This window comes from Balaenoptera acutorostrata, chromosome 16 (assembly GCF_949987535.1).
Source record: "Balaenoptera acutorostrata chromosome 16, mBalAcu1.1, whole genome shotgun sequence".
Lineage (NCBI taxonomy): Eukaryota > Metazoa > Chordata > Mammalia > Artiodactyla > Balaenopteridae > Balaenoptera > Balaenoptera acutorostrata.
The window spans coordinates 35,679,473-35,696,771 of NC_080079.1; the positions used below are offsets into that span (position 1 = coordinate 35,679,473).

Below are 17,299 nucleotides of genomic sequence, written 5' to 3' on the forward strand. Positions count from 1 at the left end.
ACCTCTTTAATTCACTGTCAAATGCCAAGCCTTCTCTCCACATGGCAAATATAGAAGGAAAAAAAAAAAAAAAAAAGGTAAATAATTACCTGGATTGGTGTTCCAGAAAGAATGATCCTATAATTAGCAGTCAGTTGTTTTACTGCTTTTGACAATTTTGTTTTTCCATTTTTGATGACATGGCCTTCATCAAGAATACAGTAGTTAAATTTAATATTTCTGAAGAAAAACAAAAAATGTTAGCATCTTTTATTATATGTCAGGAACAATATGAAGTCTTTCAGGCAGGAAAATACTAAGTCTCTCTGAATTTGATACTAAGTCTTTCTTTAAAAAAGTTTAATTCTTACCTAAAGAAATCTATGTCGTTTCTCACAACATCATACGAAGCCACTATCAGATTGTGCCTTTTCACCTGCTGCTGTAACCTGTATTTAAAAATACATAAGATTACAAAATGGGGAATCTGCAAAGTTTGTAATATGCTTTCAAAGGGAAAACCACAGATGCCATTGTATACAGTGCTTTCAATCTACCTACTAAGCCCAATATTCCCTTCTGCTTACTCTACATCCATGACCCTGACACCTGAAGGCCATGCTTCTTATGGCTTGGCCTTGCTGCCCTAACTCAGTCTGATTAGAAAAGAGACAGGTACCTGACTCAAAATGTGGAGATCATTTTAACTTTATTTGCCAACACCTCTTCCTTGGAGGCACTCACTATTCCTTCACCATTCCATGTTGTGCTGGGGGGGTAGAGGGGGAGCTATCAATCACACGTCCCCATAATCACCAAAGGGATGAAGCATTTTAATCAGGTCAAGCCATTCACAATATTTTATCCCCTGACCACAAAGACTGGTTTGGGGGCATGACCCAATCAAGGCCAGTCAGTCATCTCAAGTACTGATATGTTCATGATGGGAGAGAGAAGATTTCTGTTTATTATAGTTGCCAACCTAGGAGAATGTAGACCTAAGACTGCCCATGATCATCTTACCTACCAACAGTAGACTGAAGTCCAGTAGAGATCAACAGAACAAGTTATACGTGGGGAAGAATAGTAAATTAGATGTACCTGAAGCAAGAATTCACCCCCTGAGATTCTCAATTTAATTAATGAATTTGCTATTTGCTTAAGCTAGTCTGAGCTGAGCTTCTACCACTTGTAAATGGATTAATTCTTTTACAATAAATTCTTTAAGAGTACAAGCTGTTGAGCTGCCTGTGTTCCAATCTTCATTTAATTAGCTGAGTGACCTTCTCCCCAGGCCCCATGTCTTAGACTCCTCATCTGCACACTGGGAACAATAATAGTACCCATACCTCATAAGGTAATTATGAGAATACACAATTTTACATAAATGTAAATAAAACTGCTTAGAATAATGCCTAGCCAGTAAGTGCTCAATATATGTTAGCTATTATTAACAGAAGGGCAGCAAATCTATGGACTAATCAGCAATCTATGACTATCCAAGCTTTAAAAGATGAACTGAAATCACGGCTTCCCTGGTGGCATGGTGGTTAAGAATCCGCTTGCCAATGCAGGAGACATGGGTTCGAGCCCTGGTCTGGGAAGATCACACATGCTGTGGAGCAACTAAGCCCGTGTGCCACAACTACTGAGCCTGTGCTCTAGAGCCCGCGAGCCACAACTACTGAAGCCCGTGCGCCTACAGCCCGTGCTCTGCAACAAGAGAAGCCACCGCAATGAGAAGCCCGCGCACCGCAATGAAGAGTAGCCCCCACTCGCTGCAACTAGAGAAAAGCCCGTGTGCAGCAACGAAGACCCAGTGCAGCCAAAAATAAATAAAAAATAAAATAAATTTATATAAAAAAAAAGATGAACTGAAATCAATGATATACCACTCTTCAACATTTGTATTTAGGAACAGAGATGTACTAGTTGATAGAAAGAAGGTAAAACTAATAGAATTCTAGTGTTTCTATGGTATCAGGGCAGCTAGAGCAAGCCACTGTGGACCAAAAGCATTTTTGGGGAGAGAGAAGAAGAAAGAGGGAGCACTTAGGGAAAGTGAGTAGAAAATGAGGATACAACAGAAGCACCTAGAAGATACTATGATCAGAAGACTTCCAAGAAAGGCATAGAGAATGGTTTTGGTTCCTGACAGTCTCCTAGCTCCAAAACTTAGAAAGCCCAACTGATTGTTAACAATGGCTAAAGTCCTTGAATTTTGATGAGTCTCACTGATTATATCTTTATTATTCACTCACCTTTCTTAAATAAGTAAGTTCCTATGTCTGACAACCAAAAAAGCTAACTAGAATTCATTTTTAATAGATTTTATTCTTCCAAACTACTTAAAGCAAAAGATAAAACATTTTTTGGTTGTACAGTTCTTACCTTATTCTTTCAGTGGGAGGTCCAGTATAATGCAATGGATTGAGATATTCTCTGGAGCAAAATTTACCTACTTCATCCACCCAATGACCTGTTAATGTTGGCGGACAAACCACTAAGGAAGGAAGTGGCATACATTCTGCCAATTTTGATCTTGCATATTCCTGGGCCCTTTACGACAGCAAAACACAATGAGTTAACCAGCTCGTTTAAACTGCTCAGCATCTGAAAGCCTTCTTTTAAAATAACATTTAAAATTACCTGTGACAATGATCTCCTGCTAGAATGCAGATGGACTGTAAAGTTTTTCCTAAACCCATGTCATCACACAGAATTCCATGAAGCTTATACTTATTAAGAAATGCTAACCAGTTCACACCATCCTGAAAGGTTGGGAGAAAAAGAAAAATGATAAATGTGAACAGATCATAACAAATTTTTTCTTGTAAAGAACATGTTTACACAGACCAAAAAATCTGTATTTTTACAGGCAACGAGAAATAAATCGGTATAAGACACTAAACAGAAGAACTGAATTACTAAATCAATTTTTAAACTCCTCAAGGAACATTTACAAGGAATAGTCACTATTTATAAGTATAAAACTTTACCTGCTGATATTTTCTGAGTTCAGCATTGATTGGTACTGGAATCTTGTAATTTTCTAATTTTTTCCCATCTAACAATTGCTCCAAAAAGTGTCGTTCCTTGGCTTTCAACTGGATTAATTCTTCTGACATATTTGGAGGGTCTGGAATGCCTGCCTAAAATTGTTTTTTAAAGTGTATTAAAACTATTTGCTACTATTTATTAATTTTTCCATCCTCAGATTGTGAAATCATTTCACATCTTATCAAAATACAAATGTAGAGGTAACACAATATTGTAAACCAAGTATACTTCAATTATAAAAAATACCAACGATAAAACATATATATGTATATACATAAAAATGCAGAGAAAAAGGCAATTCAAAAATAGTATGATTTTAAAGACTCGAAGACAAATATTTAAGAATTTGACAGGTATTAAAAGTGCTATAATGAGACTACTAAATAAACACATTTGAGATATTTTAAAGAACACAGCTACAATTTATTTTTTCCAGTACCATGCATTACTTGATAAAGAGGCAAATAAAATTGTATAGCTTATTTTAAGTGAAATGCCGTTTCTGGAGCTTCTCAATTTTAGTGTTATGATACCCCAGGGTTATTGGTTCTCAAAAAGTGGTCTGCAGACCCCTCAGGGTCTCTAAGACCTTTTCAAAGGGTTATTGACATCAACTATTTCATAACAAAAGAAAGACATTACTTTTTTCATTGTGTTGACATTTGCTCTGATGCACAAAAATAATGGGCAAAACTGCTTGTGCCTCAGAAAGAATCAAGGCAATGTCACCAAGTGTACTGGCAGTCACTGTAGTATTCCTCACAGCCATCCACCAGCCTTTTTTTTAAAAGTTGGTTTCACTTAAGAATGTCCTTGAAGCAGTAAAAATAATTTTATTAAACCTCAACCTTCGAATGGCAGATCTTTTTAACATTCCGTGCAACAAAATATGAAGTACACATAAAGCATTTCTGCTGCATATCATACATATGGAAGCACAATATGTTTAGGAAAAGCACTTGCAAGATTTCTTAAAACTCTGAGTTGACCTAGCCATTTTTTTACAGAACAACATTTTATTTGAATGGACTGACAAAACTATGGTTATTCTGACTTGGGTATTTGGCTGATATTTTCTCAAAAATAAATTTGTCACTTCAAGGAAAACAACTGACATAACTTGTTGCCAATGATAAAATTCAAGTTTTCAAAAGAGACTTAGCACTGCAGGTACTTCCCAATATTTAAAAATAACTTTCTGTTGGTGATATTAATGAGTCTGATTTGTTGCTACTGTATGATGAAATGTATCAACCTTTAAAAGATTTACATAACTCAGTGAACCAATGTTTTCCAAATGACCAATGCATGTTACAAAACATGTACTGGTAAAAGATCTATTCAAAAGTCTAACGGATTTATTCTTTAAACGAATTAATAAATCTTTTTACATTTCTGTTTTAATTTCTATAACAGAAAATATGATAAACAAAAGCTCTTTGGGGTCTTTAATTTTTAAGAGTGTAAAGAGGTCCAGAGACCAGAAAGTTTGAGAACTACTGCCCTATGAATAAGAAATGTAAAGTGAAAGTTAAGAAATGTAAAATTCTGAGAAAAGAACTTCAATTAAATTCAATTAAAATATATGTTCCTTATAATACCAGAAATAGTATCAGGAGTGAGGTGTATACACTGAGTCTTAAAATGATTGCATGTTATATCTTCAGAAGTTTTTTTTTTTTTTGCTGTGCTGCAGGGCTCGAGGGATCTTAGTTCCCCAACCAGGGATCAAACCTGTGCCCCTTGCAGTGGAAGCACGGAGTCCTAACCACTGGACCGCCAGGGAACTCCCTCAAAAGGTTTTAGAATTAACAACTTTGTCAAGTAAGATAGAAACTAACACTTTAACACATCTAATACCATAATGACAACCATCAAAATGAAGCCTTTCTGCACAGTGCTTTATAAGGAAGTAACAAATCTTCAAACATTTATCCTCATGGACCTTTTAATAAATGACAACCAGATATAAGGCCATACAATAGGGACATTTCCTAACAACAATTAGGATTCATAAATATTGTTTAGTGCCAGGAACCCTTCCTTTGAGTATCTTCCTCACCCCAATTCCTATAAAAGCAGCAAGAGTTACTAATAGTGCAAGGAATTAAAGCTTCTATCAAAACCACTGGTTTATATTCCCTAAATCCTTGACTGAAAAGTACATGATTCTTCCTATGAAGATGGGACAGAGCAAATCAAGATAAAGTGGAACAGGAATTAACTTGCATGACATTCTTTTTTTTTTTTTTTAACTAATTAATTAATTTATTTATTTTTGGCTGTGTTGGGTCCTCGTTTCTGTGCAAGGGCCCTCTCCAGTTGCGGCAAGCGGGGTCCACTCTTCATCACGGTGCGCGGGCCTCTCACTATCACGGCCTCTCCCGTTGCGGAGCACAGGCTCCAGACGCGCAGGCTCAGTATTTGTGGCTCACGGGCCCAGCTGCTCCGCGGCATGTGGGATCCTCCCAAATCAGGGCTCGAACCCGTGTCCCCTGCATTAGGCAGGCAGACCCTCAACCACTGTGCCACCAGGGAAGCCCTGCATGACATTCTTGTTCCTATTGCTGTGTCTTCAAACTCACAGCATCTAATCTGCTATTAATCCTATCCAGTGTGTTTTTATTTGTAATTATATCTTTCGACTCAAGAAGTTCAATTTGGGTTGTTCTTATATCTTCCATTTTGCTCCTCATTACACTCATGCTTTCCCTCTACCTTCTTGAACATATGGAGCATGTTTTAATGTCCTTGTATACTAATTCTATTATCTGGGTCATTTCAGGGTCTGCTTCTATTGACTGACTTTTCTCCTGGTTAACTTTTTTTTTTTTCTTTTTTTTGGGCAGGATCTCAGTTCCCTGAGCAGGGACTGAAACATGGCCATGGCAGTGAAAGCCTGGAATCCTAACCACTAGGCCACCAGGGAATTCCCTCTGGTTAATTTTCTGATGGGTGCTAAACAACCTAAGATTTACGCTGTTGGGTGCTGAACTTTTGGGGGTTAAATAGTTTTTTCTTTCTGGGATATAGTTAAATTACCTGAAACCAATTTGATCCTTTTCAGGCTTGCTTTTAAGCTTTATTAAGGTGGGTCCAAATCAGTCTTTTGTCAAGGGTTAATCTGGCCCTGCTACTCAGGCGATATACTTCTAAGGACTGTACTCAGTGCCCTATATGGTAGGTCCTCTGACTCAGCTTGGGGGAAATACCTATTCTTGACCCTGTGTGAGCTCTGGGAATTGTTCCACCTAACTCCTTTCTGATTTTCCCCCCGAGTCTCAAACATATATTCTCATACATATGCCCAGATGAATGAATACTCAGCCTTTGTGTGGACCTCTGGAGCTTCCTCTCTGTGCAGCTACTTCCTCTCAGGTACTCTGCCTTGCAAATTCTACCCATCTTGTCCTTTCTGCACTCTGACTCTGTTAGCCTCTGTTTAGGTTTCACTTCCCTGTCCTATGGTCCGGAAACTCACTCCAGGCAGTAAGCTAGGGCACTTCATTTGTTCCCTTGTTGTTCAATGTCTGAAATCCGTTGTTTGATTCATTTTGTCTGGTTTTCTAAGTTAAGGTAGGAGGATAAATCTGTTTTATCATGGCTGGAAGCAAAATATGCATCACATCCTTGTAATTTTCACATCTATCAAAGGGAATCTTACCAATCTTTTCTCAATCTCTAAAGTTCAAAATCTCTTTTCTTTGCCAATTTGTTATCAAGTACTGTTATTCTCCCTTAAAAAAAAAGTAGTTTAGACTCTTTATCACCTCACAGTGGATCTGGGCTCTGTTTGGGGGCACTTACATTCTAATCCACATTCAAACATCTATTAAACTGATTTTCCTAAAACACTGCTTTCATCATCTACTCCTTTGCTCAAAGAACACATGATGGTTTCTCATCACTCATTGATTTCAGTGCCAAAAAAGACCAAGGGGACGAAGCATAATCAACTTAGTTTACAGATAAGATGATGCAAGGCCCAAAAGTTAAAGGATATGAATAAGACCTAGGAAACACAGAGGATGGAAACAATTCAGGAAATGTCACTTGGGTCTTTTGATACAGTAGTCTAGTATTTTTTAGTCATGGTGGTTACTTTAACATATTTTATTGCGGAAAAAATATTCATGCAGAGAAATATATAAACAAATGTACAGATTAATAAATTATAAAATAAACACCTTTCTAACTATTGCCAGATTAAGAAAAACAGCCCTGCCATCATCCTACAAGATCCCATATTTCTCTCCCAGTGATAACCTGCTCTCCTTTCCTCAAGAGGTAATCATTTTACTGACTTTCATGGCAATTTCTTTGTTACCTTTCGTTATACCTTTATCACCTAATTATGCATCCCATGTACTTTTGCCTATTTTTGAACTTCATAAAAATAGAATCTTATGTTAAGGATTCACTAATTGTTGTATGTATCTGTACTTTGTTCATTCTTATTGCAGTATAATAATGCACAGTTAACATATCTACTCTACAGATAATGAACATTTGAGTGGTTTTGGACTACTATAAATAATGGTATAAATAATATTCTTGAAGGTGTGTCTTGGATGTATTATGAATTTCTCTAGGATATATACCTAGCATAGATTTGATGGGTCATTGGGATGGGAATCTTCAACTTTACCAGATATAGCCAAAAATTTTTTTTTTTTTCAGAGATGCTATCATCCAACTTATGCTCATACTTTGCTGGTAGAAATATAAAATGGTAGAGTTACTCTGGGAAAGTAGTTTGGCAGTTTCTTAAAAAGTTAAACATACAAAAAAACAAAAAGGTTAAACATGATATGACCCAGTAATTCCATTCCTAAATATCTGCTCAAAAGAAATAAAAGCAGGGACTTTCCTGGCGGTCCAGTGGTTAAGAATCCATGTTCTGGGGCTCCCCTGGTGACGCAGTGGTTAAGAATCCACCTGCCAATGCAGGGGACACAGGTTCGAGCCCTGGACCAGGGAGATCCCACATGCTGCAGAGCAACTAAGCCTGTGCACCACAACTACTGAGCCTGCATGCCACAACTACTGAAGCCTGTGTGCCTATAGCCTGTCCTCTGCAACGAGAAGCCACTGCAATGAGAAGCCTGTGCACCGCAACGAAGAGTAGCCCCTCGCTCACCGCAACTAAAGAAAGCCTGCGCGCAGCAACAAACACCCAATGCAGCCAAAAATAAATAAAGAAAACAAATAAAGAAAAGAAATAAAAGCATACATCCACACAAAGACTTTATAAGTGCATAAAGTGCATGTTCATAGCAGCATTACTCATAATAGCCAAAAGCTGGTAATAATCCAAATGTCCATCAGCTGGTGAACGGATAAACAAAATGTGGTGTCTCCATAAAATAAGAGTATTATTTGGCCAATAATACTCTAAACACACCCAAAAGGATAATACATCCAAAAGGAACTACTGACATACTGCAACACGGATGAACTGCATATATACTTACTTCCTGAATTACAAAAATCCCATAAAAATATATTAAGTGGCTAAGTGGCAGGGTCCTGGCTTTTCCCTTGCTTCAAGCCACTTCTATTTCCCGCACTGACCACATATATTATTTCTGCAGCATGGATATACTCCAAAATCCTCCAGCTTCAGCCTTCTAGTCTGCTTTCTCCATAATCCAACAGAGACATCATCTGCTTTTTACACTTTCAATTACCATCTTTCAAATTTACCTTTCACGTAAACTTCAGAACAGAATCTTTACCTAGATGTTACCAGGGATACTTAGGAACAATTCTATTTCTAGAATAGCATCAATGAATTATCATTCTTTTAGGAACCATAGTTTTTGTTTATTTCTTTTTAAAATTTTTGGCCATGTCGTGCGGCATGTGGGATCCTAGTTCCCCAATTGAACCCATGCCCCCTGCAGTGGGGTCTTAACCACTAGACCGCCAGGGAAGTCCCAGAACCATAGTTTTATTTAAAACACTGTGTTAAAAAAAAAAATTACCCATTAAAGCATAAAATTCTTAACACTTATAAACATATTCAAATCTTTTTTTTAAACCTGTCATGTTCTTTAAAAAGGGTTACAATTACTATGAAGTTACTGAAAACATTAAGTCCATAAACCAAGTATCTTCAACTTACCTCAAGTGGCATGAGTCTAATTAGTGTTGCAAAGCACTGTGTAGCCATGAATCTTACACTGTCCGTCTGATCACTCATTCTTCCCAACACAGGCACGACTAAAAGGACAATATATGGAACAATACCAACATCCAGTTGTTCCATTACACCTGAGTAAGTTATTAAGGAAATTTCCAACTGGTTCCAAGGTAGATGTTTTCACAAACTAAGACCATGACTTCTAAAACAGTTCCTCATTTTCTCACCTGTATTATGAAGAACTGACTGTCCCTCAAGGTCTATGATTCAACTATAACAGCATTTGTACAATGTTACTCCTTTGTAAACATTATGTAACTTTCTCATGATTAAGAAGATAAAATGATGTTTTTCATCTGAGGAAGGCTGGAGGTAACTTTACTAATAAGACTTTTTTCCATAGAGAAATTCCTACAAGTTTCTAGAATTCCCATACCAAAATTGAGTTACATTGCAAGCAAGGGAGCACAACTCAGCGTCAAAGATTAATTCCAAATTTCCCACCAATATCTTAACAATCTTAAACTGGACATAGCAGGCCCAGTGAGTTCAGTCCTCCTGACTGAAGTAATCTTCAGCATTTCTGAGCCAGAGTTTCTAACTGATTTGATCTCCACCCGTCTTTCTTGCTCTTACACCGAAATATCGTTCAGGTATTTCGAGATAAAGAATGTCAGTGGATGCCATACCCTTGGTAAAAGTTTGCCTGTATATTTCTAGTTATTTAGTATACTTAGTCATTTTCTACCCAAGTAATGAACAAAGCAAACATAATGTTTATAAGAACTACCTATATAATATCTGATTAATATTAAAAAAATTGATTATAAACCAAATAAACAGGTTACTAGATAAATAGTTCATGAGGTACATAAAATTTTTGCCTGTAAAAAGATCTCTTAAAATTAATAGTAATTCTTCAGACTTTCTGTGTGAATATTTTCATAATCAAATGTAAATACATTTATAATGTATTATAATGTAATAAAAATACACTTCAAAATAAAATCTAAAAAAGTAGTTTTCTTTTTGGAACAAGGCAGGTTATGTGCGTATTTGTTTTTGTTCTCTTTTGTTTTGTTTTTGCTGTACTGCGTAGCTTGCGGGATCTTAGTTCCCTGACCAGGGATCGAACCCATGCCCTTAGCAGTGAAAGCATGGAGTCCTAACCACTGGACCGCCAGGGAATTCCCTGTGCATGTTTGAATAAGTTTTATTTTAGTCATCCTTAAATAAAATGAATATAATTTCTGAATAGTTTGTCAAAATAAAAAAGGATACAGGCAAGTGCTTCAATTGCACCCTCTTGTTTGATATTGTCATCAATTGCTCCCAGCCATGGAAGAACCTTCTCCAAAAAAATATTCATTGTTTCCATGGTACCTATTTTGCTCATGACACCTATACAACGAGCAGCCATGTGCCTCACTGCAGTGCTGGGGTACTGAAGGCACATATAAAGATGAGGCAAATGCTGTACCAACTAAAAAACAAGAAGTTTAAGATAATCAGAATACTCATTAGGGAATCTACTGTTTAAAATATAACTATAACGGCCCATACTCAGAGGTTCTCAATATTCTAAGTAACTCTAAACCCGAGAATATCTCCAATCACCTCAAAACATTACTGTCAAAACATCCTCAATAAAAATTTAAATCTAAATTGTTATTATAATGCTTTTAAAAAGAATAGAAAGGTGCAGAACTTCTCCCCTGTTCAATATCCTCTTAGGCATCAGGGAACACTCAATTCTTTCCAAAATTAGTAGGGAACGCATCAAAGGCACTTGCAAGATTCTCCTACTGAGGTTGGGAAAATGACACCACACATCATCAGCCCCCTCCCAATTTGGCTTAGTTTTAGGTACATACTTTTTTATTCACTGGGTTGAGTGATCCTGATTTTGTTCTAGGCGCTATACTTTGGTAGGTATTTTCCACTTTAACTTCCTGGCTTACCAAAGGCAATATGATCACAAGAGCACAACATATCCCATTATTAAACGTCTGCTGCATGGAAGCCAGATCCAGGTACCTGCTCAACAGACTAGCCTTACAGATCAGCTGAATGCACGCTGTTGATCACGGAGGGTGAGCATGTACAGGATTCTGCCCTTCTTTACTAATGATAAACCCGCAAAATTCAACAAGTAAAAGAATATGCTTTATTACTATATAAACAGAAAAATTTCATTCTACTCTCTCCTAGATTCTCCCTCTTATATTAGATGTGAATAGAGAATTGGAGATAGCACCCTTCACAATGTTATAAATTGCAGAGAGCTTCCTATTGCAGTTATACAGAAAGAGTAATACTTTCTTCAATGGAAAAACCAGACAATTAATTCTCTAGTCTATGTTCCTCCTCCCTCTGTTCCAATTTTTTGGTAAGAGATATTTTAACAGTCAAAAAATAAACCCAGGTTCTATCTTTGCCATTGACTAGTTTCATCTCTGAGAGGTAACTTCCTTCTACCATTACATTTATCCTGGAAAGAGGTTTTATTACCTGTACTCTTCCTTTCCTAGACTATATTATTAAGATGGTATAGATGAATAGGGATGCAGCTTTCTTTCCTGTTTACACCTGGCTTCTGCGTCATCAGAGCCCTGTCCCTACTGCCCTGTATTCTAAGCTCCCAGAGTGGGTTTTCTATCATTCATGCACCCAGCTCTGCCTCAAAATCCCATAAGAGTTGAGTTGTCAGGAAAGAGGAATCTAGTTATAGCATATACAAGAAAATGCAATTATAAGGGATGACATCAAAGTTGCACTTTTCATTCAAGCCTTAAGTCTAATAAGACTACTTGTCTTACTAGAAAAAAACTACACTTGCATTAGTTAGTTACCAAGGGATGAAGCTCAGAATCCATTGACACTGCTGCTGTTTCAAAAACTTGCAGAGAATTCACCAGCTCTTGGGCAGGGCCATCTCCCTTTTCCAGGAGGGACTTTCCATCTATTAAAACATATTGATTTAAGTGCATATTACCTTGTAAATAATTCTTTCAAATCTAGAGCCCACAAAAAGTTTTAGCTCTCCCCCAGGTACTGTGGGAGAGTCTATTTTGCTTTATAATGTAAAATGAAATACCATGCCCTTAATTTAACTGCTGAGGTACTACACCTAAAGCAACTAAAGATGTTTAACATAATGATCCATTTTAAATATCTGTTTCTAAATATGTAATAGAAAAAGTAAAAAGCAAAAAGTATGCAAAATGACATGAAAATAAATTAAATGTTTTTACCAACCTTCCATTTAAAAACTTACCAGCTGGCCTGGGATAAACAGGTATAGGCATTTTTATTTTATAAGGACGTATGTAATGGATATACACTGAAATCTGTTTAAAATGCAACTCGGAAAATTATGTACACACCAAAATTATTTATGTCGATTGTATTCCTCAATGGACCAACCATAGCATCCCAGAGATGTGGCAACTTCACTGCCAGTTCACCACCAAAATGCTTCACTATAGTTGTCAAGGCAAATTCAGCTCCTCTCCGTTGTACCAGGTAAGGCTTCTGGGCCTAAAATTAAATGTTAGTTGAAAACGAAATTTCAGAAAAAAGTATAATGCATTTGAAATGTTATTAAGATAATTTAAAAGTCACTACCTAAGAATTCACAGTGTTACCATTAACTAATTAAGCAATTACTGGACATATTTACCATAACTATAAACATTTCTCAATAATTAAACTTACATGGGCATAAAACCCCAAACTAGATTTTCACATCCAAAGTAAAATACTTTTTGGGGGTTGGAGATAAGGAATAGACAAATATGTGCTGTTTCTAGAGACAGTTCTAAGTAACATGTTTTTTTCTTCTTCTCTCCACCCCAAAGAAACAGGTAGAGAGAGGAAAAGGAGATAAAATGATGGGCCCTTATTTATATTTGCTTAAGGGATAGAATATGAGCATCTATTTAATTTAACCACAATATTAATAAACTCTTACTTAGCAGTAATTTTATAATAATTAAATACAAAAGAAACTGTCCCCCCAGAAAGATACATATATATTTTTAAGTGAAGGAACTATGTAAACCATGGAAGTACAAGTATTAAAACCACAGTAAATTTTGATTAAAATTATGGGAAGAATATAGTTAGTGAAAAAACCTTCATTCACAGAATATTTTAAAAGAAATATAGACAATAAGCTAAGAATTTGGTTTAAAAAAAGAAACTTAGAATTGGGCGATTGGGATTGACATGTATACACTGATGTGTATAAAATTGATGACTGATTAAAAAAAAAAAAAGAAACTTAAAATAGGCCTATACATTATAGAAATATATTAAACACATGTCTTTTAGCATTGATAGTTTATTGCTGAACTCAGGTAAAGTTCCTATGTCTTGCAACCGAAAGAGCTACCTAGAGCATTCATTCCGTTGTTAATAATGTGACTGTAAGATTTTCCAAAACCAAACACTTTTTAAAATCATCTTTAAAGAAGACTGTACTGTAGAATAAGTAGACCAATGAAACAGAATAGAGAGCCCAAGGAGATCCTTATATGTACGAAGCATGACATAAAACAGAGGTGCCATTATAAACCAGGGAGGAAAAGATTCAACGGTGGGATAACTGGCTGTTCATGTGGGCAAATAAATTTAGATCCCTACCTCACATCACACAGTTAATAAATTCCAAGTTGACTAAAAGTCAGATAGGTAAAACTTTGACATGTATAAACTTATCCTCTGAATATCAACAGCAATTCCTGACATTGATAGGACTGAGAAAAGTTAGCTTTCACTATTACTTAACATCTCTGTAGTCACTGTTATAGGAGTGAATTAGTTTATATTCATGAATGACTTATGTACCCACTACTGAGAAGGTTTCTTGCCTAGGAATATAATCATCAAGTTAAGCTGGTAAAAATAATAAGAGGCATGAGAAATTTGAAGAAGTTTTCAGTTTTTCTGGACCCTGTTGCTGCAGTACTCCAAAAAGTTATTAGCCCCAGTTCTTTCACTTAAAAATATTAAAATACAATTCTAGAAGCTGATATGACAATTTAGCTCTCAATCTGTAAGATATTTGTTTTAAAATCAGAGTATTCAAAGAAAAAAACTATTTACCTCATCAAGTTCAACAAGGATATTTCCACTACCTCCTGCAGGAAGATCTGCTATTTGAGCTTTTACTGCTTTGGGGGTAGGACCTCGCCTACTTGTGATAGCAAAAGCAGCTTTTTGATGCCTATAGAGTGTAATTATACCCCTGTGCTTGGTGACAGTATGATGCATTCCATCTTTTTCAGAGTTGGATCCTATTAAGGAAAAAAGTTAAATAACCTTTAAAGCATAATATAGGTGACCAAATGTTTCCTGCTCCAAAAGAGATACAACACATTTTAAAATTGTCTTTTAAGCCTCAATTTTTATAGGCCAATGATATTTTCTTTAGACAATGAAATGGTAACAAAAATCAATAATTTATAACATTGAATGTTTTAATATTTGCATAGGACCATACTTAATACAACCAAATTTGCAGCATCATGTTAACAACAAGAAATATCACATGCAAGAATGAATGTACCTTCAGTTAAAAGTACATTAATTGTTTAAAAATGAATGTTTCCAGGCATAAAAAGAAACATTAAAAAACAATGCAAGTAAGTTTTCTTTAAAAAAAAGAAGTCCATTGTTACCATGAATTCAGAAACACCAACCACTGCAAAATATTGCTGCCTCACATAGCTCTCAGGGACAGGGATAGGGGGAATTTAGGACTAAGGCATGTGAAGAAACATTGGTCCTTCAGATTAGCCTACAAAGAGCAGTTACTTTCCATATAAATTTTCTGGATGAAAACAGAAAAGCTGTTTAAGCATTATCTGCTAAAGGTAACAGAGCCCACTTATCTCATAAGACATGTACTAAATTAGAGAAACCAGAATTTTACAGGAAGAACTTTTATTCACCACTGGATATAATTAAGTTTTCTAGCTCTGTTAACAGTAAACCCTATAATTATCGTCTTGAAAGAGAAGTTAAGGGTTAACACCTGTCTCATAGAATTCAGTCATTTTATGTATCAGGTCTTTTATGAATAACTTATTTAAGTTAAGAGGGTTGTGATTTTATTAGCAATATGTGCAAATTCTCTCAAAATGGGAAAAAGCTCCAACATAAACTGGATTTGTGCTTAAATTATACCTGTAAATGACTATAAACAAATTTAAATGGTTAATTCTTTCTCTACCCCAAATAAAGCTTTAGATATATACCTTTAGAATTTTCCTGGCCACTTTGTGTTGGTACTGGACACGTGACAGAAGGAGTTAGATATGGGTCCACACAAAGTGAGCTACAGAGATTTTTAATAATTTTTGAATTGGGACAGGGCGTCCTTGTTGTGCACTGCTGAAGTAGTTTGGCTATGCACTGAGCCGCGTAGTTCTGCACTAGAGTATTCTCTTCTTTTTTAATTGTCTCCATTAATGGTTTTATAATAGGATTTAATTTCTCCGGAAGTTGCTGCAAGCTTACAACTGCACATGCAGCAAAAGTATGCACTCTCAACTGCAACACTTGCCACTCCTGGTTGGTCTCTGTAACTGTCATTTGGACCTGCTGTCGTTTACTGTCTAACTGCTGTAACACTTGAGGATTTAAATCGAAAGATGATGTGACTTCATTAAAAACAGCAGTGACCTATTAAAAAAGAGAAATAAAAAATCATTAGGGACATCAACCCCAAATAGCCTGTAAACTCCTGAAGGGCAGACAACAAACTTTCTGTTTCAATTGTAAGTTCCATGATATCTAGTACTATTTTAGTATTCAGTAAACTAAATAAATGTCTAAAACCTTCCAAGTAAACTTTATTTTAATCTGACTTAATTTAACATTAGTTATTATATTGTTTAAGAAAGACAGTTTCTTATTATATCTTAATAAGTTTGAGTGAAAAATCACACACAATACCCATATAGTACACTTTGGTGAAATGAGAACGCTGTAAGCAAATATAAACCAACAGTTAAGAGAGGATGGTACAATAGTCATTAATTATTTAATTACCAAGAGCTGCTTAAAGCTGTAAGACTGTGGCATCAGACTACTTTACAAGCCCCATTAAAAGATTGTTCAATACATCTTCTTAAAACAACTTTATGAGATATAATTCACATATAATACACTCATTTAAAGTGTACAATTTGATGGTTTTTATTATATTCAGAGTTGTACAACCATCACCACAATTTTAGAACATTTTCATCACCCCCAAAATAAAATTCAATACCTATTAGCAATCATTCCTCATTTCCTCCAAGCCCCATGTAACCACTTATATACTTTCTATCTTTATAGATTTGACTATTCTGGACATTTCATATAAATGGACTAATATAATGTGTAATCTTTTGTGACTAGATTCTTTCATTTAGCATAATTCTTTCAAGGTTCACTGATGTTGTAGCATGTATAATTACTTCATTCCTTTTTTTGCCAAATAATATTATACTATATGGATATATCAATTGCATTTTTCCATTCATTAGTTGATGAATGGATGGGTTGGTTCCACCTTTTAGCTATTGCGAATAATGTTGCTATGAACATTTATGTACAAGTTTCTGTGTGCGCACATTTTTTAAATTATCATGTAAAGACTGTGTGGTGGATTACATAACAAAAACAGTCTTCTTGTTTGATAGGTAACTGCAATCATAAAGAGGCTCCATAAATAGATCCAATCTGATCAATGTTGGTCAGAAAAGCCTGTAACATTAAAGAACCTAACTTTTTTTTTAATGGAGAACCCAATTTTTCAGACTTAGAAATAATCAATTCCCTTATGGACAAGACTGATAATGCCAACCTCTATTATAAAAAGCAAAACAGGCACACAAATAAGATCTTCTTTTATCATTATAAAATACCAAAGACTTTAAATTGAGCTGTATCTGCTTCATCTTGATCTCTTCTCTACAAAGGAACATGATTACATACTACTTCTAGCTTATCTCTCCACTTTGCTTTGTCTGTTTTATGTGTTCAAGCTTTGCATAAGATTATTTGAAACAGGTTTCACTACTAAAAGTTTAAAAACATTGTCCTAAATACACTAGGTTT

At 35.6% G+C, this 17,299-nt stretch overlaps 1 protein-coding gene across 2 annotated transcripts in view; it reads right to left on the reverse strand.

Moving 5' to 3' along the window:
- BTAF1 (B-TFIID TATA-box binding protein associated factor 1) overlaps nt 1–17,299 on the reverse strand; it is an 86,594-nt gene that overhangs the window by 12,135 nt on the left and 57,160 nt on the right. The window contains exons 20-30 of one of the 2 annotated variants that reach the window (XM_007187496.2): nt 15,448–15,874; nt 14,294–14,484; nt 12,571–12,724; nt 12,037–12,146; nt 10,466–10,667; nt 9,167–9,315; nt 2,979–3,131; nt 2,629–2,750; nt 2,371–2,538; nt 351–428; nt 90–219 (exon numbers count right to left, since the gene is read on the reverse strand). In XM_007187496.2, the coding sequence (XP_007187558.2) occupies nt 90–219; nt 351–428; nt 2,371–2,538; nt 2,629–2,750; nt 2,979–3,131; nt 9,167–9,315; nt 10,466–10,667; nt 12,037–12,146; nt 12,571–12,724; nt 14,294–14,484; nt 15,448–15,874 (1,884 nt within the window). The remainder of the gene's footprint in view (nt 1–89; nt 220–350; nt 429–2,370; nt 2,539–2,628; nt 2,751–2,978; nt 3,132–9,166; nt 9,316–10,465; nt 10,668–12,036; nt 12,147–12,570; nt 12,725–14,293; nt 14,485–15,447; nt 15,875–17,299) is intronic. The other variant, XM_028167754.2, reaches the window with a different exon arrangement.